This window comes from Megascapheus bottae, chromosome 2, assembly GCF_031878675.1.
Source record: "Megascapheus bottae isolate mThoBot1 chromosome 2, mThoBot2.hap1, whole genome shotgun sequence".
Lineage (NCBI taxonomy): Eukaryota > Metazoa > Chordata > Mammalia > Rodentia > Geomyidae > Megascapheus > Megascapheus bottae.
In genome coordinates, this window is record NC_143510.1 from 45,953,454 (window position 1) to 45,978,174 (window position 24,721).

General features: G+C 42.5%; 1 protein-coding gene across 8 annotated transcripts; it reads right to left on the reverse strand.

Moving 5' to 3' along the window:
• On the reverse strand, positions 1-24,358 carry Asb8 (ankyrin repeat and SOCS box containing 8). Of its 8 annotated transcripts, none has more exons than XM_090324843.1 (4): positions 24,246-24,358; positions 5,064-5,223; positions 3,309-3,413; positions 1-1,809 (listed from the first exon to the last, which is right to left on the reverse strand). In XM_090324843.1, the coding sequence occupies exons 2-4, from the start codon at positions 5,190-5,192 to the stop codon at positions 1,177-1,179; spliced, it is 867 nt and encodes a 288-aa protein (XP_090180969.1). In that variant the 5' UTR covers positions 5,193-5,223; positions 24,246-24,358; the 3' UTR covers positions 1-1,176. The 8 variants fall into 8 exon arrangements, with proteins under 8 accessions (XP_090180969.1, XP_090180979.1, XP_090181011.1 ...); XM_090324853.1 differs by having other exon boundaries at positions 5,064-5,227; XM_090324885.1 differs by having other exon boundaries at positions 24,229-24,358.
• Between the last annotated feature and the right edge of the window lie 363 nt (positions 24,359-24,721).

Here is a 24,721-nt window from a genome sequence, read left to right on the forward strand (position 1 = left end):
TTGCTTTTAGAACTATTTATTTTTAATGGGCAAAAAACACACCCCATTAACAGCAAAAGGACGAAGACATTCCAAATTACCTGTCAACAAACTCCATTTTGTAATTTCTAACCAGCTTTTTAAAATGGATTTTCAAATTTGCATACAGATCATCTATAACCAATTCTAACTTGATCTAATTTTCAAACAAGAGGGAGGGTATTGTTGATAAGTATCATTCACTGAATCTGATCTTTCTGGGGGTAGGAGATCCATCTCTTACATGCTCTTTCTCATTCCCTTAACTTTACCTCCAACCAGTCTTCTCTAGGACAATGAAAAGCAAAGATTGCAACACACAATAAATGCTACCTCTGAGTAGAGAAAGCTTTCCACAGAGAATGGAGAAGACCCCTGGGATTTAGGCATCCCGGCCCATTCTCCTGACTAAAGCAGAGACACCTCTGTTCAAGATGCAGGAAATGCCTGCTAAGCTCATTAGTGAAAAAAACCACATGAGAATAGTTGAGGACTTTCAGGAGTTCTTAGGACTGCTTCAAACCTGCTTTCTCCTCAATATAGGAACTGCAAGGTAGCTGAAATAATCCCTGGGCACACCTATGAAGAGAGGCAAAGCCTGCTGTTTCCTTAGGCAAGGGAGTAGAGTCCCTTTCAAATGCTCAGCTCACAATCTGTGATACCCTTGCAAGCAGGCAGGCTTATCTTCATCCCGGCATGCCAATTGTTTAGCTGGAACTGTGATTTTTTTTAAACTTTTTCACAAATCAACTAAAAAGCTTTCTAGAAGGGGTTCTTCTGTGCTATTAAATCCTATCCCCAAAGGAAAATCACACACACACTTTACTTGCTATCTTCCTAGAGAAATTTTAGTTGCATGGTTGACTCTCCCTAAAGGAGCAGATGTTGGGGAGACCTCTTCTTTTGCAGTATAAAAAGCCACGTAAGCAATAAACAGCAAAGAAAAGTGACGGATTTTTGTGGGGTTTTTTGGGGAGGTTTGGTTGCTTAGCGAGGGGAGGGGAGGTTATGTGGAGGTTACTGCTGTGACATGTTGCGTCGAAACGTTTAAACCACATAACAGGAACAAGTTGTTTTCTGTGTTCCATGATCGAGAGATAGTACTGCAGGGAAAACCTCACCCAGAGTTTCCTGTGTGACGGTTCAAGCATCTCCAGGCTATTCTACAAGTAGCAGGTATTCTTTCAAAGAAGCTGGCAGTGGAAGGCCTTTCACTGCATCTGGCAGATACTGGAGGCCCAGGCTGTGGCGCACAGCATAGCGAGAGAGTGTTTTAAGTGTTCCTGGGGCAGAGCAGAGCACAGTCAGCTTTTCACATAGCTGTTGGTCTTTGGCCACTTCTCGTGGCATGGTGCCATTTTTCCTTAATTCAAAGTGTCCAACAGCTCTGTGGAGGAGCTCAAAGCAGGAGTCCTCTTTCTCTGTTCCAAGTCCCCTGACTAGCAGAGCAACCAGGCGGGAGATGGGTGTCTGGCCTTTTAGGTTGATGACCTTGACCTCTGCACCATAATCAAGAAGGATGCTGACACTTTCAAGATTCCCCTTCATGGCAGCCCAGCTGAGTGGGGTATCATTGTTGTAATCCAGGGCATTGACAGAAGCCCCACTCTCCAGGAGAGCCCGCACGCACTCAGCGTTGTTCTTAAAGGCTGCCCAGTGTAGTGGGGTGTCTCTGTTGCCGTCCAGAGCATTGGGATTGGCACCATACTCTAACAGGACCTCCACACATGCCTCATCTTTCTCAGCTGCATAGTGCAGTGCTGTTCGGTTGTAACCATCCAGCGCATTCACCTGTAAAAAAGGGACCAATTGTATTACAGCAGACAGATGACAGAAAGAAAGAATTCTCCTTATGTTTACCCATTATGTTTGCTGTGGAGTGTTCTGAGCAAGAGGGTCAACAAACAATTCCCAGGGAGCCTTGAATGATCAAGAGGAAGCTATGGCAGGAGCTTAGGTGCAAATAGGAAGGGATTTGTCCCAGAATAATTGACACTATTCTATGCATGAATAGCTGGCCTGGTGTTATTTAGGATTTTGCCGCAGTGTTCACATCTCTATTCAGACTCTCTACCACAGAGTACAGAGTAAGGCAAGGGAGAGTGGTGTCAAAGTCCTTAACATTGTTTGTCAGGAAATCCTACTGGACAGCAAATGCCACATGCTTATTTTCCACATGTTATAACCTTATGGAATAAGATACCATGATCACTCCCTTTTCACAGATGGAGAAGATGAGGCAAAGAAGGATTTAAGGCATTCGTTTAAGGTCATACCACAGGAAGTGACTGAGGTGGAATTTGAACCCATAAAGGCTGGCTCCAAAGTCTTTTCTTTCAGTCACAATGCTGCTTCATGCCAATGCCAAGGGTCTACTTTCAAAAAAGTTTAGCCGGGTGCAGTAGCTCAAGCCTGTAATCCTAGCTATTCAGGAGGCTGAGATCTGAGGATCACAGTTCAAAGCCAGCCCAGGCACTAAAGAATGTGAGACTTTTATCTCCAATTAATTACTAGAAAACTGTAAATGGGGCTGTGGCTCAAGGGGTAGGGTGGTAGCCTTGAGCTGAAGAGCTCAGGAACAATGCCCAGGCCCAGATTTCAAGCCCCATGACCCACAAAAAAACCCAACCCAAACCTAAAATTAATTTATTTATTCATTTATTGTGGGTCATAGGGCTTAAACTTGGTGCCTGGGTGCTGTCCCTGAACTCTTCAGCTCAAGGCTACTGCCCTACCACTTGAGCCACAGCCCCATTTACCATTTTCTAGTAATTAATTGGAGATAAGAGTCTCATGTTCTTTAGTGCCCATGCTGGCTTTGAACTGTGATCCTCAAGAAGAACAGATAAACTAAAACCAAACAATTTGTGAGCCAAAAAAAAAAATAATACAAGTAGCTCAGTCACAAGGAAGGGATTGGCTCATTACACTCTGTCTCTCAGAACTGCAGATACCTGATAGATGGTCTCTAGTAGTTTAGATTTAACCAAAGTTGAAGGGACTCTGTGATTCCAGCACCTGACAATCCATACGCTAAGACAATTCAGTGGAACTATAAACAGCCCTTAGGAAATGAGCTGGGAGGAGAAAGAAAAAGCTTGTTCTGGGAGATATGGACAGTTTGACTGAAGAAGAAATAAAGGCAAAGGAAGTCCTCAGATTATCTTAAGGATTCATTACTAGATTTTTGCTTTAATATTGGCTGTGCCAAGGATGGGCACCAATTAGAAGGTCAATCTGGAGGATATTTAGCAAGTCAGTAATAGGAAAGTGTTGAAAACAGCAGTTACCTCAGCTCCTTTTTCCAGGAGTAACTCCACACAGTCAGCATCTGACACCATACAGGCGCAGTGAAGGGGCTTCAAGGTGCCGTGGGTGCAGTTCACATCTGCTCCCTGTGGCAAAGGAGGAAGCTTAGTCAGTGTGCTCAGCTCTGGCTCACACAGTAGGATGAGACTCAGAACTGAATCTGGGGGAAGAGAGCACTAACTATGACACTAGTGTCCACAAACCACTGGTTCCTACTTTCCATTTCTAATAGGTAAACAATATTGTAAAGTCTATGTCCAAATCAAGGAAATACACAAAAGAGGAAGGAAGACACTGTCAGTTCCTCAGAGCAAGCAATTAGGTTTCTCCACAAGGTATTGTGCTAAAATGACCACTTGGACGTTCTTTTCTTTTTTTCTTTTCTATTTTTAAGTCTAAGACCGTAATTCCAATGTGTACCTGACACTTTTACTCATTGGCTAGCACTCTACCAATTGAGGCATGCCTCCAACCTCCCCCACGTCCCCAATATTCTTGAGGACATAACCTTATGTGTAAATGCTAAGGGAATGTTATCATTTGGCTAGAAAGCTGGACTAGCAATCCGCTTTCTATAGTCATCCTGCTCTGAAAGTAAAGTGTGAGTATATCAGACTCAAGCCAGATCTGGCACATTCTTTTTGCCATTCAACAAATGACCCTTGCCAACAGTATGGCCATCTTCCTATTTCCTTATAAATGCTTTCAAGGTGATCCCTCAGTCTTAGCATGCTCTGCCACCTAATCCAATTCTCTTCTATTCCTAATCTGATGAAGGTGATGGAAATGCCAGTCAGACCAAAGTCACTGAGTGACTCAGCAGATGAGCTAGAATTAGAACTGACAAAGTTTCTACGGCTGAGTCTTCTTGATCCCACCTTTAACGGGAACAAGCTAAGACTACATGCCACTTTACTTCTGCAGCTGTGCAGTGTAACTTGGAAGCCACTCCCCTAACTCAGGCTATAATGAAGGATCCTACAGTTGTTTAAAAGCCTCTGTTCTAGCTTTTCTTCTACAAGGAAAAACATACAAAATAGGTGATCAATTAGCTTCTAGTATGCCATTCATGCAACCATGGAATAGAAGTGATTAGGTATATATCAGGTAAAGTATTTTAGTTACTAGAATTGGCAGCCGTTAAGATAGAAGGAAAGCAATCATGTCAACTCTCCATGTAGTCATTGTAATCTAGATGTAGAGAAAAGCTTATACAGATTTGAAAACACCTCTAATTTGCTCACTTCCAAAATACAGAATATTTTGAGCTCGATAGCTTCCTTATATATCATATCCAGACTGAGATTTTTTTTTGTGCCAGTCCTGGAGCTTGAACTCAGGGCTTGAGCATTGTCCTTGGGTTTTCTCAAGGCTAGAGCTCTACCACTTGAGTCCCACAGCATCACTTCTGGCTTTTTCTATATATGTGGTAATGAAGAATTGAACCCAGGTCTTTGTGTATGCTAGGCAAGCACCCTACCACTAGGCCAAACTCCAACCCGGAGAACGTGAAACTAGGGTTATCTAGAACATATTTCATGATACACAAAGTAAAAAGGAGGTGAGCAAAGCAAAGTATCAAGGGAAATGTATTTTAATATCAAGTGAATACATTTAAGAAGACTGGAAGAACTTTTTGTGATCTCACTTAAGGTTGCCAGTCTGTAATCTCTTAGGATTGACCAGTAATGTCCCCCTCCTTCACAGCGGGATCGTATCAGCAGCAGCACACTCACCCCTCTGATGAGGTCCTCTACGTTATCATGTGGGAAGGAACGGATGGCAGCAATGGTTCGGATTAAGCGCTCTGAGAGAGAGTATTTGCTCTGAATGCTCTGCATAATATACCACATACTGGAACTCATCAAGGCTCAGAGTGTGTTCACATGCTCCAAACTGCCTGAAACAAACAAGTTTTAGGCATATACAAAATATCACTGAGCATGCCTGTCCTTAAGGTTAAATGTTCTCTGAGGGCTTCCCACCAATAAACACACATGTCAAGGAGATAAATGGCTCATGAATACCATCTTTCATCATAAGCTTGCTGGGGTTGCTGGAGACCTGAGTAAACCTGGATGCAGCCCTCTGGTCTACTCTCTGGGCTAGACAAACACAAGACTTCCCTAGAAATTCAATACTAAGATTTCTGTGAAATTCTTTGTAGTTTGCAAACAAGACTAGTAAAAGAATAGGAATATTTTTTGAAGGCTTGAAGAGTCCATAAAACATTCCCTTCCTCTTCTGAGCTTTTGTTACGTGTTAGCAGCATTCACATGTAGATGATATATATTAACCTTGCACTAGAGCTATGTACATATTGTTTCTCTATCTAAACTGTGATCAACTAGAAGGCAAAGACCTTGTTCTCTTTTGCCCAGGTAAGTAAGGCCAGCCACAGAATCTCACAAAACGTAGATCTTTAACAAATATTGGTGCTTGACTAACTAAAGAGTATGGGAAGCAGGGCGTGATGACTCACGCCTGTAATCTTAGCCACTCAGGAGGCTGAGATCTGTGGATCGAGGTTCAAAGCCAGCCCAGGCACTAAAGTCCATGAGACTCTGATCTCCAATTAACCACTAGAAAACCAGAAGTGGCACTGTGGCTCAAGGGGTAGGGTGGTAGCCTTGAAAAGCTTAGGGACGATGACCAGACCCAGAGTTCAAGCCCTACCACCGACAAAAAAAAAAAAGAGTATGGGAGTGATTGCTGATTGTGAGGATAGAGAGAAGGCTATGGAATAAGTACATATGTCTTAATAACGAAAAGGCACTTGTGATATATTTTCAGTCAAGGAGAAAAAAGGGAAGTTCGTGAGGTAACTTAAAATTTAAAAATAATGAAAAACTACAACTACTTTGGAGTCATCTATATAAAATTTGAAAAACAAAGTTCACACCAATAAAACACCCTTCCACTTTGTAGAAAAATATGTAGATTTTAAATCTATTTTAAAACTTTACATTGGCTATTCATGACAACTGAGAAATATATTTGGGCAAATTTATGTTGAAACTATGATGGAAATTGTAGGATACATTCAATTATGACAATGCAGGATTTGCTAGAGTTGGAGAACATGTAAAATTACAGCCAATTACATGGTGCACTTTTAATGAAACTGTACCTATCAAAACTGTGAATAGCTAGATGCAGTTAGCTCTTGCCTGTAATCTTAGCTATTCAGCTGAGATCTGAGGATAGTGGTGCAATGCCAGATTGGGCAGGAAAATCCATGAGACCCTTATCTCCAATTAACCACCCAAAATTGGAAGTGGCAATATGACTCAAAAATGGTAGAGCACTACTCTTGAGCGACAGGGCTCGGCAATAGCACCTGGGCCAGATTTCAAGCCTCATGACTGACAAAAAAGAAAACCTGTAAACATATATAAAATACAATTTACCAACTCTTTAGATGCAACTGATTAAAAATCTGGGCTCTAGGGGCTGAGTATGTGGCTTAGCAGTAGAGTGTTTGCCTAACTTGCATGAATCCCTGGGTTCAATTCCTCAGTACCACATATACAGAAAAAGGTGGAAGTAGGGGCCAGAAGTTTGGCCTAGTGGTAGAGTGCTTGCACAAAGACCCAGGTCGATTTGTACCACATACAAAGAAAAAAAGCCATAAGTGGTGCTGTGGCTCAAGTGATAGAGTTCTAGCCTTGAGAAAACCCAAAGACAGTGCTCAGACTCTGAGCTCAAGCCCAGGATTGGAAAAAGAAGAAGGAGAAGAAGATGAGGAAGAGGAAGAAGAGAGGTAGGAAGAGGAGGAGGAGAAGGAGGAGGAGAAGAAAAAAGAAAAAGAAAAAAGTAAGTGGACGTGGCACTTGGCTCAAGGAGTAAAGTGCTAGTCTTGAGCAAAAGCAGCTCAGGGATGGGAGTGGTGGCTCACGCCTGTAATCCTAGATACTCAGGAGGCTGAGATCTAAGGATTGCAGCTCAAAGCCAGCCCAGGCACTTAAAAGTATGTGAGACTCTTATCTCCAGTTAACCACCAGAAAACCGGAAGTGGTGCTGGGAGCATAGCCTAGTGGTAGAGTGCTCACCTAGCATGCACAAAGTAGGTTAGATTCTACTGTACCACATACACAGAAAAAGCTGAAGTGGTGCTGTGGTTCAAGTGGCAGAACACTAGCCTTGAGCAAAAAGTGTTCAAGGACAGTGCCCAGGCCCTGAGTTCAAGCCCCAGGACTGGCAAAAAAAAAAAAAAAAAAAAAAAAAAAGAAACCACAATAAAAATAGTGGGATTTTTTTTTTCCTCTCTGTAGTTCCTAGCACATGGTAGGTAGGTTCTCAATAAATTTGTTTAACCAATATAAAGCTTATCACATTAGTTCCTAATAGGTACAAGGTTTGCACCAATTAAGCATATTATGTGTATTATGTTGGTAATTTTATAACATGCTTTTTGTAATTATCCCTTTGCACATGTAGAGTTTATAATAGCCATTTGTATTTAATATATAGCTATATATACACAAACACACACACACACACATATATATATATATATATATATATATATATATATATATAGCGCCAGGCAATGACTCACACCTGTAATCCTAGCTACACAAGAAGGCTAGGACCTGAGAATTGTGGCTTAAAACTAACCCAGACAGGAAAGTTCATGAGACTCTCAACTCCACTTTAAACACCAAAAAACTGGAAGTGGAACTGTGGCTCAAGGGATAGAGCACTAATCTTGACCAAGAAAGTTCAGGGACAGCACCCAGGCCCCACAGCTACCCCCCCATACATGCAAAACACAGTATAACATAATATACATATTTATAGCCATATATATGGCTGTACTCATAGTTTAGTAAAGGAGCACATGTTAAGCATCTCTAAGGTTGTGGTTTGAATCCCCAGCACCCCTCTCCCAATAAATAGGCATACAGATGTATAGGAATGTGCATATACACACCCAACTCTACAGACTAGACTCCTATCTCTTAAGACTTTTTGTAACAAATAAGAGAGGGAGGAGTTAAAAGTGAGTCGATTGTAAGGATGGGAGCAAAGGACGTAATCTAAAGCTGGAGGCATGGACTGGAGTGGTTTTTTCCTAAAAATGTCTGTCCCATGATAATCTGACAAATCAACACCCTACTCTCATGTTTCAGACTGCTCTTGGGACTCCAACTTAATCCTTGAGAGTATGGCCAGTGAGTCCTTTGCTACCTCAAAGCTCTAGGTAAAACAATGAAACTTCAGGACAGACTAACAACATTCACTGTCAGAAAGAACTGAAGAAGAGTCATACGCTACCTTCTCTCTGGACAGTGGCTAATGCATGGTTTGACCCTCAAGGGGTCATCCTTTCCTCAGTAAGGGCCAAACGCCCCCCTCTCCCCCATTTCTAGAATGCAAAGCAGTACCAAAGGGTTACCTATTCGTTTGTTTTTATTTATGTGCGTATTTATTTTTGTGCCTGTTGGGGTTTGAGCTCAGGGTCTGGGCGCTGTCCCTGAGCCTGGGAGCTACCTTGAACCACAGCTCTGCTTCGGCCTCTCTGGGAGTACACTGGAGATAAAGAGTCTCACGGACCCTCCTGTCCAGGCCGGCTTTGAACCGAGATCCTCAGATCCCAGCCTCCGGTGTAGCTCGGGTGGCAGGCGTGAGTCACTGGCGCCTGACTTTTTATTCTCTGTCTTTGCTAAAAGCCGGGTGTACGGTGTGGACGAGAGGCGGCCTGCAGCTTCCCGGGCGCCGGGCCTGCGGCCCGCCCTCGGGGAGAGCCCCGGCGGCGCCGGCGTCCGGGCGGAGGCTCGCGGGGCCCGGGAGCGGAGCGGAGGGCGCGCAGCGCGGGGACGCGCGGTGCAGCCCCCGCCATCCGGCAGCCGTGTGAGGCGCGGCCCCGGACCGGAGATCGCCCCTGGGCTGCCCGGGGCCGCCTCGGACGCCGGCCCGCCCCACCCCAAGCCCTTCCCTTAGAAACCCCAGAACGACGTCTCAGCCTGGAGGCCAGAGAGGGGGCGTTAATGGGCGCGGTGCCGGTGGTGGGGACGGGGCTGCAGAGCGTCCCGCCAAGGCCCGCACTCACCGAGCAGCAGGGTTACGCTGAGACGGGAAAGCCGCTGTCAAGACGTGACCCGGAAGCACAAGCTGTGGGCCGCGGGAGGCCGGGTTTATGGAACCCGAAGAGCGGGTAGGATCTGCGCGTGCGCGCGGAGCTCCGCCATGGGACTAGTTGCGCCTGCGCAGGCTTGTAAGCTAGCTGCGGGTTAGCCTGGACTTCCTCTGGGCTCCCTTGCCCCAGAGTATTTGGGCACGGTTGCAATGTTGTGCCCTCAGCCACAAAATTTCGTCCTGGCGAAAAAAATCTCACTAATCTGGGCGTGTGGGGGTGTGGGGGGTGTGTTCCTGTTCTCAAGGCTAGCGTGCTACGGCTTCAGCCACAGCTCCACTTCTGCCTTTTTGGTATTTACTTGGAGATCAGAGTCTCATGGACTTTCCTACCCGAGCTAGCTTCGAACTGCAATCCTGAGATCGCAGTCTCCTGAGAAGCTGGGATTACAGACGTGAGCCAGGAGTGCCCGCCCTGGCTGTTTTGTATGGCCGTGCCTATATGGACCGTTCCAACAGTGGAGCCATCGCACTGTCCTTTCCCGAGATCAGCCTTGCGCATCTCATACCCACAGTATTCCCAAACGCACTGAGCCAAAATTGCTTTTATCCAATAAATTCGCACCGGTTTGGGAGACTGAAGGTTTAATGAGGAATGCCTTGAGTAAACAAACAACAACAACAACAACAACAAAACTGGCATGATTCAACTGGTCTGTGTCCCCATCGAATTTTTTTTTTTTTTTTTTTTTTTTTTTTGCCAGTCCTGGGCTTGAGCTCAGGGCCTGAGCACTGTCCTTGGACTTTCTCAAGGCTAGAGCTCTACCACTTGAGCCTCAGCACCACTTCTGGCTTTTTTCTATGTATGTGGTACTGAGGAATTGAACCTGGGTCTTCATGCATGCTAGGCAAGCATTCTACCACTAGGCCAAACTCCTGGCCCCTCCCCACCGAATTTTTATGGATATTGTTACTCGTCTTCCTTCTGTCCTCCTTTCCTCCTTTTCTTGTCTCTCTTTGTAGGCGGGTGTCCCAGATCCAGAAATCCTTCTCCTAAGCCTCTCCAGTGGTGAAAGTATAGGTGTCCACCATTATCTTTTCACCACTATCGTCTTTTCAATATAAAGTCAACCTCCCAAAAGATGGAGTATTTCAAATGACCACAATCCTGCCCACACAGAGATGTTGACACCTCCTTCCATACAAACCATAAAAATTGAAAAAGCCTCATTCCTGTAAATCCTAGCTACTCAGGAGGCTGAGATCTGAGGATCAAGGTTCAAAGCCAGCCCAGGCACAAAAGGACCTGAGACTCTTATTTCCAATTAACGTCTAGAAAACAGGAAGTGGGGCTTGGCTCAAGGGTAGGGTGATAGCCTTGAGCTGAAAAGCTCAAAGACAATGCTCAGGCCCTGTTCAAGCCCCATGACCCACCAAAAAAAAAAAAAAAGAAAAAAAAGAAAGAAAGAAAAAAAATGTCTAACTGGAGACACGGGTATTCTAGTGGCTGACAGCACCCAGGCCAAGTTCAAGCCACATGACCCACCCCCTCCCCCAATTTTTTTTTTCAAAGTCAGCAGCACACAGTAGTGCATGCAAAGCATCAAGCAACCTGCATGGGCAGATTGTTAAGTGCTGTGATCTATCCTGCATCCTGTTTAACAAGAGTATCCAGTGGGCTCTCCTCTGTAGGTCGATATCTGAAGATTGAGGTTTGAATCCAACCTAGGCAGGAAAGCCAGTGAGACTCTATCTGTAACTACCAAAAATCCAGAGATGGAGCAGTGGCTCAAGTGGTAGACCACTGGCCTTGAGTGAAAAAACTACGCTGAGTTCAGAGAATAAAATAATAATTTAAAAAAAGACTGTCCTAGATCTTACTCCCTATTGCTTCTTCCAAATAACTAGTCAGCCAGTAAAGATTAAAGGAGAGTGCATTATTCCACGTACAGCAGTGAAGGAATGGTGAATTTAAAGCTCAGGAGCTAAGAAACGAGCATCCTCTGAATTTCAAATATAGATATTTCCATGCAGTAAAGTTTTCTTCTGTCTGCCCTTGTAGAAATAGCAGATGAAACTGTCCAATTTCTCAAAGAAGCTGAAACAAAGATTCATTTTTTTCTTCTTTCTTTCTTTCTTTCTTTCTTTTTTTTTTTTGTGGGCCAAGGGGCTTGAACTTGCGCTGGGCACTGGCCCCAAGCTCTTCAGCTCAAGGTTACCACCTACCCCTGGGCCTGGGCATTGTCCTTGAGCACTTCAGTTCAAGGATACCATTCTACCCTTGAGCCAAGTCCCACTTCTCAGGTCCTTTTGTGGCAGGCCTGCTTTGAACCTTGATGTTCAGATCTCAGCCTCCTGAATAGCTAGGACTACAGGCATGAGCCAAAGCTCTGGCTAGCATTTTTTTTAAGATTTTTTGTTTTTAAGATAAGCCACATTCAGTCTGAAAGCCACCTTTTCCAAACTCTGGACCAAAGGCTGTTTGGGCAGCTCTGTGGATGAAGGACTAAGGACAATCCTGTGATTAACAGGTCTCTGGAGGTTTACTTGTCTGAGAATCTACTGTATAACGTGTCTGTACATAACAGAGATGATATTATCAGAGTTCCAGCAAAACAAAGGATAGCATCTACGTTCTCTATGAAATTCAGAGCATTTTGCACACATTTGGCTTTTTGTTTTTGTTTTTTTAATTTTTTATTAAAGAATTTATTAACATTGACTTTTACATCATATTTCAAATGACATGTTTAACAAACAAGTATTCAAGAAGGGAATCTCTGTATACAATCACTGGCACTTAGTTTTTAGGACATAATCGAAATTAGGCTAAGGGTTTTTCTCACTCAACATGATTCGCTCTAGATTCATCCACTTCCCTGTACCGCATTTTCTGTATCCATTCATCTGCAGTAGGCCATCTGGATTGTTTCCATCGCCTGGCTATTGTGAATAGTGCAGAGATGAACATAGCTGAGCAGGTGTCCTTATCATATCTTGGGTTATGATGTTCAGGGTAGATTCCCAAAAGTGGTATGGTAGGATTGTAGGGAAGGTCAATTTTCAGTTCTTTAAGAAACCTCCACACTGCTTTCCAGAGTGGCTCAACTAGTTTACAATCCCACCAGCAGCACACGTTTGTTTTTTAGAAGAAAGAAGAAATTTGTTTTCTTAGATGACTTAACCATTTATCCATTTCTTCCATGAAAAAGAAAAGGTATTTTCCACTGTATTATCAGTGGATAAATGCTAAAGTATCTATATCATAGAAAACAATTATCATTATAGAATGACTGAGGTAAACTAGCAGGTGATAAAAATAGAATAGCCATACTGGGCACTGGTGGCTCACACCTGTAATCTTAGCCACTCAGGAGAATGAGATCTGACAGTCACATTTTGAAGCCAGTTCAGGCAAGAAAGCCCAGCCGGGAGTTTGGCCTAGTGGCAGAGGGCTTGCCTAGCATGCACAAAGACTCAGGTTTGATTCCTCAGTACCACATACATAGAAAAAGCCAGAAGTGGTGCTGTGGCTTAAGTGGTAGAGTTCTAGCCTTGAGAAAGCCCAAGGACAGTACTCAGGCCCTGAGCTCAAGGCCCAGGACTGGAAAAAAAAAAAGCCTCTTATCTCCAATAAACTGGCACTGTGGCTCAAGTGGTTAAACACTAGCCTAGAGCAAAAGAAGCTCAGGAACAACTCCCAGGCCCAGAGTCTAAGACCCACAGCCAGCAAAACTAAATAGTAATAAAACAGAGGAGCCATACTTTCAAGTATCTCTGAGAGATCATTGCACATCAGAAATTGATTTTAGATCCACCTAGTCACCAAGCACTTCTTAAACACCCCCACTTTTTATTCAGGTTCTGTGCCTAGATGGATAGAGGAAAGACAGAGATTAAGTTCTTAAAACCAAGCATTGGGAGACCAATCTGAACACTGTCAGTTGCAATGCATAATTATGTAACATGATTATGTAAACAAGGTTTTTAATGTGCAAGAGCAACCCTGAAAGACATATCTTTCCTGGTGAGATGAGAAGAATGTGGGGAGGGAGAGTAGTGAAGAGTTTTTCATGGGGGAAAACTTGCTTGTGCTATTGGGTGTCCACTATCCCATTAGCTTTTCATTTCCCCTTCAAGCCTAAAGAAGAACTTCCTTTACCCACTCTCTGACGAATGTAACTAATCTCCCTATACCTCACCCCGACAGTAAAACACAATTAAAAAAAGAACTTCCTTAGGATAAGAGAACTTGAAAATTGTTTCTTGTAGTTGTAAGGTAGAGAATCACACTAACTCTTATCTGTAAATTAAAAGAATGGCTGTAGCCACAGAGATAGGATCTGCTTTAATTTTGCAGATGCTCATGGTCAATGAATCTATTGGTCCTTGTTTCCCTGGATACCAATGGAGGTCACATAGAAGGCAGACAGACAAACATAAGGTTGCTTTTGATTTGTTCTAAAGGGCTACCTAGAAGGTAGAGGACCAAGTGACCAGAAGCTAGGGAAAGTCAGAATCCTAGGATCCACCCTTTGTTTTGGTCTGTCATTTGCATCTATCTGCTCTACTCACATAAGGAATCTCTGATGATGGAATCTCCAACAAAATGTAAAGCCCTCTTTCAGGGAAAAAGAAAAAGAGTTGCCTTGGCCATTTGTAAAATTCAGAGCCATTCTTCCCAGGAATTACACTGCTCTCTCAGCTATCCCGCTTCCTCCCAATTTTACATAAGCAGACTGAATGACAGCTGGCTAGTTGGGGAGGAGGTAAATGGAGGAGCCATAGGCCTGGGGAAGGGGGAGAGGAGAGAGTAGTCTTAGAATGAGCAACACCTTACAATGAAGACTAAAGTATTTGATTACCATATTGAACGGGAATCATTAAAACTACAAAATCTAGACTGCCTTTTTTTTTTTCAAAAAAAGCATATTGGAATTTTAATCATGCTTATTTTCCTCATCCTTTAACATTTATGTTTGTGCACATTAATAATATAAATAATTAAGACATAAAATATACAAGTAGATGCATGCATATTTATTCACAAGTGAACATGCATGTTTAGGTACAGGGTGTTATTAGAAAGCCTATAGATGTCTGGTAGTGGTGTAAGAATTCTAAGAATTCAGAACTTCTACTACTATTTAGTATTTTTGTCCCTAAGTCTTGACTATATTCTATATTGCTATGAAGTACACAAATTCTTCCATTTCATCCAAAGCATGGACCATGAATTAAATCTAAAATATATTTTTGTGAGCAATTTATTTCCCAGACATAGACTGCCTTTTTTTGTTGGTTGAGGTGGAGGAGTTGGTAGTGGGGCTTGAACTCAGGGCCTGGGTCCTGTCCTTGAGTTCTTTTTGTTCAAGGCTAGCACTTTAAGCCACAGCACCACTTCCCATTTTCTGGTGGCTAGTTGAAGGTAAGAATCTCATGGACTCCTTCAAGGGCGTGATTTGAACTATGATTCTCAGATTTCAGCCTTCTGAATAGCTAGGATTACAGGTGTGGGCTACCAGGGTCTGGCTTAGATTGCCCTTTTCTTTTTTCTTTTCTTTTCTTTTTTTTTTTTTTTTTTGCCAGTCATGGGCCTTGAACTCAGTGCCTGAGCACTGTCCTTGGACTTTTCTCAAGGCTAGAGCTCTACCACTTGAGCCACAGCACCACTTTGGGCTTTTTTTTTTCTTTGTATGTGGTACTGAGGAATCAAATCTGGGTCTTTGTGCACCTAAGCAAGCACTCTACCACTAGGCCAAACTCCTGGCCCCTACTTCCACTTTTTTCTGTTTATGTGGTACTAAGGAATTGAACCCAGAGATTCATGCAAGTTAAGCAAACATTCTACTGCTAAGCCACATACTCAGCCCCTAGAGCCCAGTAAAAGCCAAAAGATAAAATTGTATTTTCATCACATATCATGAATATTGCATTTCATAATTGGATTCCAACTAATATTATGTATTTTAGTTGATTATTTCTTTCCTTCATATTTTGGTTATAATTAATGCCCTGAAATTTTTGCTTTCATCTTTCTTCTTTTCTTCTTTTTTTCTGCATGCTGTGCCTCCCATAAGACTTTTAGGTCATTAATCTTTCTTCTCTGCTAATTTCAGTTCTACACTCAAGAAGTGTTCATTAAATAGTGTTGACTGACAGTAAAACTAGTGTACCTATTTTCAGAACTTGGCCTGAACTTGAGCTGGAAATCTGATAGTAACATCGTGGTTCTGCGTCACTGCTCAGCGTGGATTAGAATCCACCCTCAGTAGAGGTCAGAGCTCTGGTATCTAGCCCTTTGTACCTCATATGAAAGGAGTAAAAACCTCCTTTTTTCTACTGTCTTCAAGTCATTTTCTGATTTCCAGTGGATCTTCCAGAGTGACAACATGCCTGGAGAGAGGAATTCTGCCCTGTAATCTAACTGATCACATGAAGCCTTTCATATAGCCTGTTTTTGGCCTTTAGCCAAACACATCAAACACTTTTCTATCACAAAGCATCTTGTCCTAGAACTACCTGTCTAATGTTGGTGAAGTTTCTCTGATCTCCTTCCTAGAGAAAGGTGACCTTGGCATGAAGAAGAGATTCTTTCTAAATAAATATTCCCCTTAATCACAGAAAAAGAACCAAAGGGAAGTTTGAGATACCCTAAGGTTAAAGGAGTCAAAAATAATAGTGTAGGATGAAAAGACAAATCTAAATATGACTCATTGACTAGTTGGGGAGAAAATAGCTTTCCCTCACTAATAGTGTATTTTTGTTTTTACTTTGAATTTCTTTGCCTTTTTTTTTTTTTTTGGTTGGTTGTGAAGCTTGACTCTGCACCTGGGCATTGTCCCTGAGCTCTTCAGCTCAAGGCTACTGTTCAATCCCTTGAATCACAACACCACTTCCAGTTTTCCAGTGGTTCTCTAGTTGGAGCTAAGACTCTCATAGTCTTTAGTGCCCGGGCTGGCTTTGAATAGAGATCCTCAGATCTTAGCCTCCTGAGTAGCTAGGATCACTGTGTAAGCTACTGCGCCAGCTGAATTTCTTTGATTTTTAAGATTATCATTCATGACACATTCTCTATACTTAGAATTAATAGCATGCCAACATTGTAGGGATCAAGGTTCTACAGCGACAGTAGTGATGGTTTCAAAGCAAGCTACATTACCTAAGTCTCAGTTTACCAGATTGTACAATGACATGCAAAGGTGCAAGAATATCACCTACCCCAAGAATTAAATTCACTAAACACTTTTTATGAAAAGTTGTTTGTGTAAGCTCTGTCGATATTGGCTATAATCCATACCATCTTTCTATTATTTGTTATTTGTTCAGAGTGATTACCAAATGTCTTTTCCTTCTAGTTACATGGTATCCACGATCATGGCCAAGATTTAGATTTCGATTTCCTCTACTCATCCCCTGTCTGGCACCATGAGTTCTAAACAGAGGCTAGCTAGTTGCTGAGGGCAAAGTGAATGCAAATGAATCTCTCAAAGACTGGAATAGTGAAAGGTCTCTATGTCCTGATCTCTTTCTTGGACTGAAAAATAAACTCATGGGGAAATAGAAAGCTTTAGAATTAAGAAAAGAAAAAGTTAAGCTAATCAGAGGCTGGTAGTTTATACCTGTGATCCTAGATACTCAGGAGGCTGAGATCCTAGGATCACTGGATCTTAGTTAGCAGGAAAATCTGTGACTCTCCTGTCTTCAATCAACCAGCAAAAAGCTGGAAGTGAGCAGAGCATTGATGGCTCACACCTGTAATCCTAGCTCCTCAGGAAACTGAGAGCTGAGGATCAAGGTTCAAAGTCAATTTAGGCAGGCAAGTCCAGTTAACCTTGATGAGACTGGAAGCAGTGCTGTGCCTCAAAGTGGCATAGCACTAGCCTTGAGCAGAAAAGCTCAGGAACAGTATCCAGGCCATGAGTTTGAGCCCCACAACCAACAAAGCAAGGAAAAAATCCTTGAAGTGAAGCTATGGCTCCAGCAGTAGAGCACCTGCCTCGAGTGAAGAGCCTAAAGGACAGCACCTAGGCCCCCTGAGTTTGAGCCCCAGCCCCAGCACCAAGAAAATAGAGAAAGAGAGAGGAAGGAGGGAGAGAGAGAGGAGAAGAGAGGAAGAAAGAAAAGAGAGAGAAAAAGAAGAAAAAAGAGAGAGAAACTTCAAAGGAAATTTAATGTCAACCTCCTAAGACTTTTCATATGCTTCAGCCTCTACTGGAGAAAGTTTCTTGGCCAAGAACAGAACCATATTCGTGTGCACAGGATGGGGCAGAATGGAGGGGGGGGGACGGGCTTGGGGGACAGCCTCCAGGGCATGCGGTACAGATCAAACAAGGACTTCTTTTAGAAACTGCTTGAGGCAGATGTGCTCTTAATATTCAAATGTTACTCTTTTTCTTATTCCTTTTAACTTTCCCCACAGCTCCCGGGTAATTTGTGAATGAGGCTGGGGTTTTTTCCCTCCCTTAACTCTCAGTACTTTCCACTGTCAGAATAATTAAAAATGTTTAAATATTCATGGAGAAAGATTGCCTGTGAGATTTTGTTAAAAAACAAAATGTAATAAAACTATTAATCCTAGCTACTGAGGAAGCTGAGGTCTGAGGATCATGGTTCTAAGACAGCCCTGGCCAAAAAGGCTGTGAGACTCATTTCCAATTAAACTCCACACCCCCAAAAGAAAGAAAGCCAGCAATGTTAGAGTGCTAGTTTTTGAGCACAAAAAAAAAAGCTCAGGGACAAGCCAAGCCCATGACTCATGCCTGTAATCCTAGCTGCTCAGAAGGCTGAGATCTGAGGATTGTGGCTTGAAGCCCCCCGACTCTTTCTCTCTCTGTCTCTGTCTCCCCCCTCCCATTTCTCTCTTTTGTGGGTCATGGGGCTTGACCTCTGGGCTTGGGCACTGTCTCTGAGCTTTTGAGCTCAAGGCTAGCACTCTCCCACTTGAGCCACAGCACCACTTCCAGTATCTTGGTGGTTAATTGGAGATAAGAGTCTCACAGACTTTACTGCCTGGGCTGGTTTTGAACCTTGATCGTCACCTCTCAGCCTCCTGAATAGGATTTCAGGTGTGAGCTACCAGCACCCAGCAAATGACAGGACAGTTTTGTATTGGGCTTTATTTTGGTCCTACTTCTGAGACTTGAACTCAGGGCCTTATGTTCTTGCCAGGCTTTTTCACTCATTTGAGCCACATCTCCCTTTCCTATAAGACTCATCTCCAATAAACTACTCAGAAAAAGTGGGAAATGGTACTGTTGCTCAAGTGTTCACAAACTTGAGCACAAAGGGGTGTAAGGAATACTAAAGACAAAAATTCAAGCCCCATGACCATAAAAATAAAATAAAATCTAAAGCACTCAGGCCCTGAGTTCAAGCCCTGGGACTGGCGCGCACACACACACACACACACACACACACACACACACACACACACACACACACAATAATAATGATCATTATGGTCATGTTGAAATAATATGGATATGATACTGTTTTTCCAAGAATGTAGTCATTGACTGAAGTGGATAACAGGGAGCTTTAAATGTTGGTCAAGGAAAAGGATTAGCAGATGATAAGTCCATTTGTCTGGTTGCCTTGGGCGATCCTGACCCATCTGGAACCTCTGCTAGCAAAGCAATGATCCGGTTGTTTCAATCCATTTCAGGGCCCTCAGAGCTGATCTAAAAGAATTTAAGGCGTCTTGCCGCAGGAGCTGTTTTTAGTAGGAGTATGTCTCCTCCTAGAGGGGAAAGAAAGCATTTGCTCCTTCAGGCTTATTCAAAAGTTCAATAATTAATTCTTTGTTTATTCATTGGTTCATCAATTATTTGGATCATCTATTCATCCATCCAGTACTTATGATACTGTTACTATGCTGTCAATCTTGAAGATCCAACTGAGGATAAGATACACAGGATCCCTTGTTTCCTGATTTCAGAAGAAATAGCTTTTTGTTTGTTTGTTTGGTCTTGTTTTACCAAGTAGTATGATGATGGTGGAGATTTGTAACAGAATCTTCCCCAAATACAGTAACCCATAAAAACTCACATAGAGGCATATGCTTATGTACACGATTTAGATGCCTAAAGTATACACAGGAGTGAAATTCCAGGGAGCAGACTTTTCAAGCAATTAACAGACAGGTCAATAAAATAAACATCAGTAACTGTAACCTCTCTATACATAGCCCCGACAATAAAATACAACAATTGTAGAAATTAAAAAAATAAATATCAGGAAGCTGAAATGAGATTGTGAAGGGCCTGGGCACAGTCCCTGCGCTCTTTTGCTCAAGGCTAGTCCTCTACCACCTGAGCCACAGATCTACTTCTGGCTTTTTGGTGGTTAATTGCAGAGTCTCCTATCCTTTCCTACCTGAACTGGCTTTGAACCTTGATCCTCAGATCTCAGCCTCTTGAATAGCTAGGGTTACAGCCATGAGCCATGGTACGCAGCCAGACAAATTTCCTTTGCATATACTAGGACAAAGTACTAATAAAATAGTAGAAAATGGAATCAAAGAGCATAGTATGTCTGGGCACTGGTGGCTCACATCTGCAATCCTAACTACTCAGGATGCTGATATGTGAGGATCACAGTTCAAAGCTAGTCCCAGCAGTCATATCTGAAAGATTCTTATCTCCAGTTAAGCAGCAAAAAGCAGGAAGGGGAGATGTAGTTTGGGTGATAAGAGTAGCACATCTGAGTGGAAAAGCTGAAGAACTTGAGGCCCTGAGTTCACGCCCCAGTAGCAGAAGATAAACAAAAACCAGTGTGTTACAAGCAACTAGAAATTGTTTTGTGAATGCCGAAGTGTTTCAGTTAGGAATTTTGTCAATTAATATTCCCATAACTAAAAAGAAAACCATGTGATTAAAACCATGTGATTATGCCCATAAATGCTGAAAATCCATGAAAAATTGAAGATGTATTTCTACTAACAATTTCAGAAGAGAAATGGAAGCATGTTTTCATGTTATAATGCATCTTGTTTGCTAAAAGCTTACTGTTTTCATTGGAAAACACAGAAGGCATTCTTGTTAATGTCTGAAACAAGATGGCTGCAGTCACCACACCCCTTCACATAGCTTTGAAGGTATTGACCAAAGCATTTTTACAAGAGAAAACAATTAGCTATATGAGAATTCCTGGTGACATGATGGTATATATAGACAATTTGCATGTGGTGATATGTATCTGTTATCCCAGTCACATGGAAAGCAGAAACAGAAGGATCACAGTCCAAACTAGCTTGGGCAAGAAAAGTGCAGACCTACCTAAAAACTAACTAAAGCAAAAAAGGTCTAGGTGTGTGGCTGAAATGGTAGAGCCACCTGCCTTGGAACTGTGAGGCCCTAAGTTTAACCCTTAGTACCATCAAATTAATAGAAGAAGAAGAAGAAGAAGAAGAAGAAGAAGAAGAAGAAGAAGAAGAAGAAGAAGAAGAAGAAGAAGAAGAAGAAGAAGGGGAGGAGGAGGAGGAGGAGGAAGAGGAGGAGGAGGAGGAAGAGGAGGAAGAGGAGGGAAATAAAAAAGAGAAAGGAAAGAGGAGAAAGAAAGGGGAGCAAGCAATGTAAAACTGCTGTAACCAAAAAGATGATTGAGGATTTGAAAACTTCAAACAGAAGTTAGAATGTTTCATAGATACGAGGAAGAACCCATTAGAAGATAATATGGAAAGCCGGGCAACCAGTAGCTTATACCCATAATCCTAGCTACCCAGGAAGCTGAGGCTTTGAGTATAAATGTTTATATACTTTTGCCTCTAAAATCATGCAATTGTTTTACATATTCAAAATGTAAATTTAACAGAAAAAAAGAAAAGATAAAGAAAAAAAAACCAAAAGAAATAAACACTTGTTTCAAATGGCTTCCCCCCCTTGTGTTAGTACTAGGACTTAATGACACTGATGCCTGGGGCAAATATAATGCCTGAAAGAAACAAGATGAAAAAATGGTGAGTCCATTCAGGTAAAATTAAAAAAAAAGCAACATATTGTGTGTGATCCAACTTTATGATATTTATTTTTTATTTTTTATTTTTTTGCCAGTCCTGGGCTTGAGCTCAGGGCTTGAGCACTGTCCTTGGACTTTCTCAAGGCTAGGGCTCTACCACTTGAGCCTCAGCACCACTTCCATCTTTTTTCTATGTATGTGATACCAAGGAGTCGAACTCGGGTCTTCGTGCATGCTAGGCAAGCACTTTAACCACTAGGCCAAACTCCCGGCCCACTCTATGATATTTAAAACCAGACAAAGTTACACTGTACTTCTCAGAAATGTATAAATGTACTAAACTATAAAGAAAAGCAAGATGGTTACTATTATTATAAACTTTTAGGGTAGGTTTGACAGTGATAAGAGTGAGGGCTAGGGCAGGAGGAGAAATGCTTACAATGACTTCCTTCCTTCCTTCCTGCCTTCCTTCCTTCCTTCCTTTCTTCCTTCCTTCCTTCCTTCCTTCCTTCCTTCCTTCCTTCCTTCCTTCCTTCCTTCCTTCCTTCCCCTCCTTGCTTCCTTCTTTCCTTTTTTTGTGTGCCAGTCCTGGGGCCTGTGCACTGAACCTGAGCTTCTTCTTTTTTTTTTTAACTCAAGGCTAGTGTTCTACCACTTGTGCTATAGAGCCACTTCCAACTTCCTGGTGGTTAAGTGGAGATAAGAATGTCAAGAACTTACTCAGGGCCTAGGCACTGTCCCTTAGCCTTTTCCCTCAAGGCTACTACTTGAGCCACAGCTCCATATCCAGCTTTTTGGTGATTAGTGGTGATTAGTCTCATAGACTTTTCTACTTTGGTTGGCTTTGAACCATGATGCTCAGATCGCCACCTCTTGAGTAGCTAGTATTAAAGACATGAAACATGAGCACTCATTTCTTTTCTTTTTTTGCCAGTCTGGGCCTTGAACTCAGGGCCTGGGCACTGCCCTTGGGCTTTCTCAAGGCTAGAGTTCTACCACTTGAGCCATATCACCACTTCCAGTTTTTTCTGTGTATGTGGTACTGAGGAATCAAACCTAGGTCTTTGTGCATGCTCGGCAAGCACTCCACCACTAGGCCAAACTCCTGGCAAGGAGCACTCATTTCTATCCTATATCTTGCTCTCACAGTGAAAATGACAAAAATACTGTTACATTTCAAAGCTAAAAATACCACTGAGAAGTACTTTCTGGTGCTTCTCTCACATCTCTGATTATTACTTTTTGTTCTTTGGAGTTTACGTTCTGAATTACAACCTCAGGTTTCCAATGACATTGCCTGCACTCCAGATATCTTTTTCAGTACCTTTCTTTTCACAAATAAAACCCCTATGTATGAAGGAGAGATAGCCTATGTCCCCCAAGACCTTATTAAAATTTAAGTATCAGTATATTTATATCACTTTTTTGGGGGGGGTCGGTTGTGGGACTTGAACTCTGGGCCCGGGCGTTACCCCTGAGCGCTTCAGCTCAAGGCTACCATCCTACCCCGTGAGCCATAAGTGCCACTTCTTTTTTTGTTTGTTTGTTTTTTTAACTGCATTTTGTTTTGTCTTTTCTTTTTTGGTACTGGGGATCGAACCGAGGACATTGCACTTGCCAGACAAGCACTTTGCCACTGAGCTATATCCCAGCCCCATGGCACCATTTCTTAAGCATCAGTATGAATTGTGTGGAATGGTAGGTAGATTATTGCCTATCACACTGTGGGTGTCTTAACTGATAGTAATTTTTCTGTTGAGTGGCACCAGCCCTTAATGCCATTTGGTCAAAGGAAATTGATTTATAATAAGCTAAGAAACAAGTGCAGGTGGGTGAGCCTCTGAGGAAAATCCAGTCCTGTTTAATTCACGCAGTCTAGGCAATCACTAGTGAACCTCACTTTAAGTTTCTCTCTGCTTCTTGGAGACTGTACCACACTGTAGTGGATAAACAGGGCTTTGCTGAAATTGTCCCGTTTAAGCTATTCATCGATGAACCTCAACTCCCAGAATTATGTTTCTTTGATTGATGATTGGAGTTTGCTTGGTTTGGTTTTACTCTCCAGGAAAGATTGACCTCCATATGCTCTTTCTTAAGTATTTTGTTATTATGGAGAGTATTTGTTTGGTTTGCTTTTAGAAAAGAAGCAGGAAAGTGCGAAAGTAAGGAACAAAATGCCTCGGTTTAGCTGATTACTCTAAACTTGAATAAAGTGAGCATCTTCATTAGATTTATCGTCCAAAAATTACCAGCTATCTAACATAGAGCTGTAAACAACTAGATACCAAGCAGAGGAAAATGGCCAGGTCTCTTCAGAAGACTAGCTGTACCAGTAGAGACCTATATCCCAGTGGACTAATGAAAGACAGCAAGATAAAGGAACTGACTCTCCTGGGGCATTCTTAGAGGATAAGCAGGAAGTGGAAGAGGGTATAGGGTTTTTTTTTTTTTTTTTGAGAAGTCTCCCTACTCTAGCATCATGCCTGGGATATCAGCCTCCTTTTTCTTTTTAATTTTATCCAATTTTATTGAATGTTTGTGTGGTACCAGGAATCAAATCCAGAGCCTTGTGCATGTGAAGGGAGGACTCTACCACTAGGCCACATTCCCAGGCCCTTAGCCTCCTTTTACTTGGTAATGGATCACCAACAAAGCCTTGGCATTCTGAGGACCAGCTCCAAGATCTAGCCTGCTGCTGTGGGCTCTTCCTCATTTTCCTCAGACTAGAACTGTCTTAATTTCCCTCGTCTACTTTTCACCCAGAATTTCCATAATGGACCATTCTACATCTGAAACACACTGATGTCTCCTCCCTAAATGTTTCCATATTTGGTTACTTGGTCTACACCCCCAGTACCCACCTACCCTCTCAAATGTCTGACCTGGAACTGGATCGGATCAGCCACACTCCTGGATCTCTGCACCTTTTTCCCATGGTCTTCGGTGCTTCACCAATAATTTCCCCCTCCCTCTTGGCTCAGATCCCCTGTACTCTCTGTGGGATTGCATGGCTACATGCATGATGTAATCTGATGCTGAAAGCCTTGACATACAATGGTATCCTCAACAATAGTAGCAAAGGGCCTTGTATGATGGCATAAGCCAGCTCCTGCTGTATGAGAGGCTGTGTTTCATGTAACCTTATGGGATGGCAAAGATGGGAGGCCTTACACTGGAAACATTCGTTGTAAGTAAAAGGTAAAGACCGTTCTGAAGGCTGAAAAACTTGCAAGATAAAAGTCTTTCACATGAATGACTGGTCAAAAAATGGGAAGTAATAAACCCATGCAGAAAAATTAATAATATACCAGTCTCTGTGGGCTAAAACAAGGGTTTCTTGGAGAAGGAAGAATAGTGT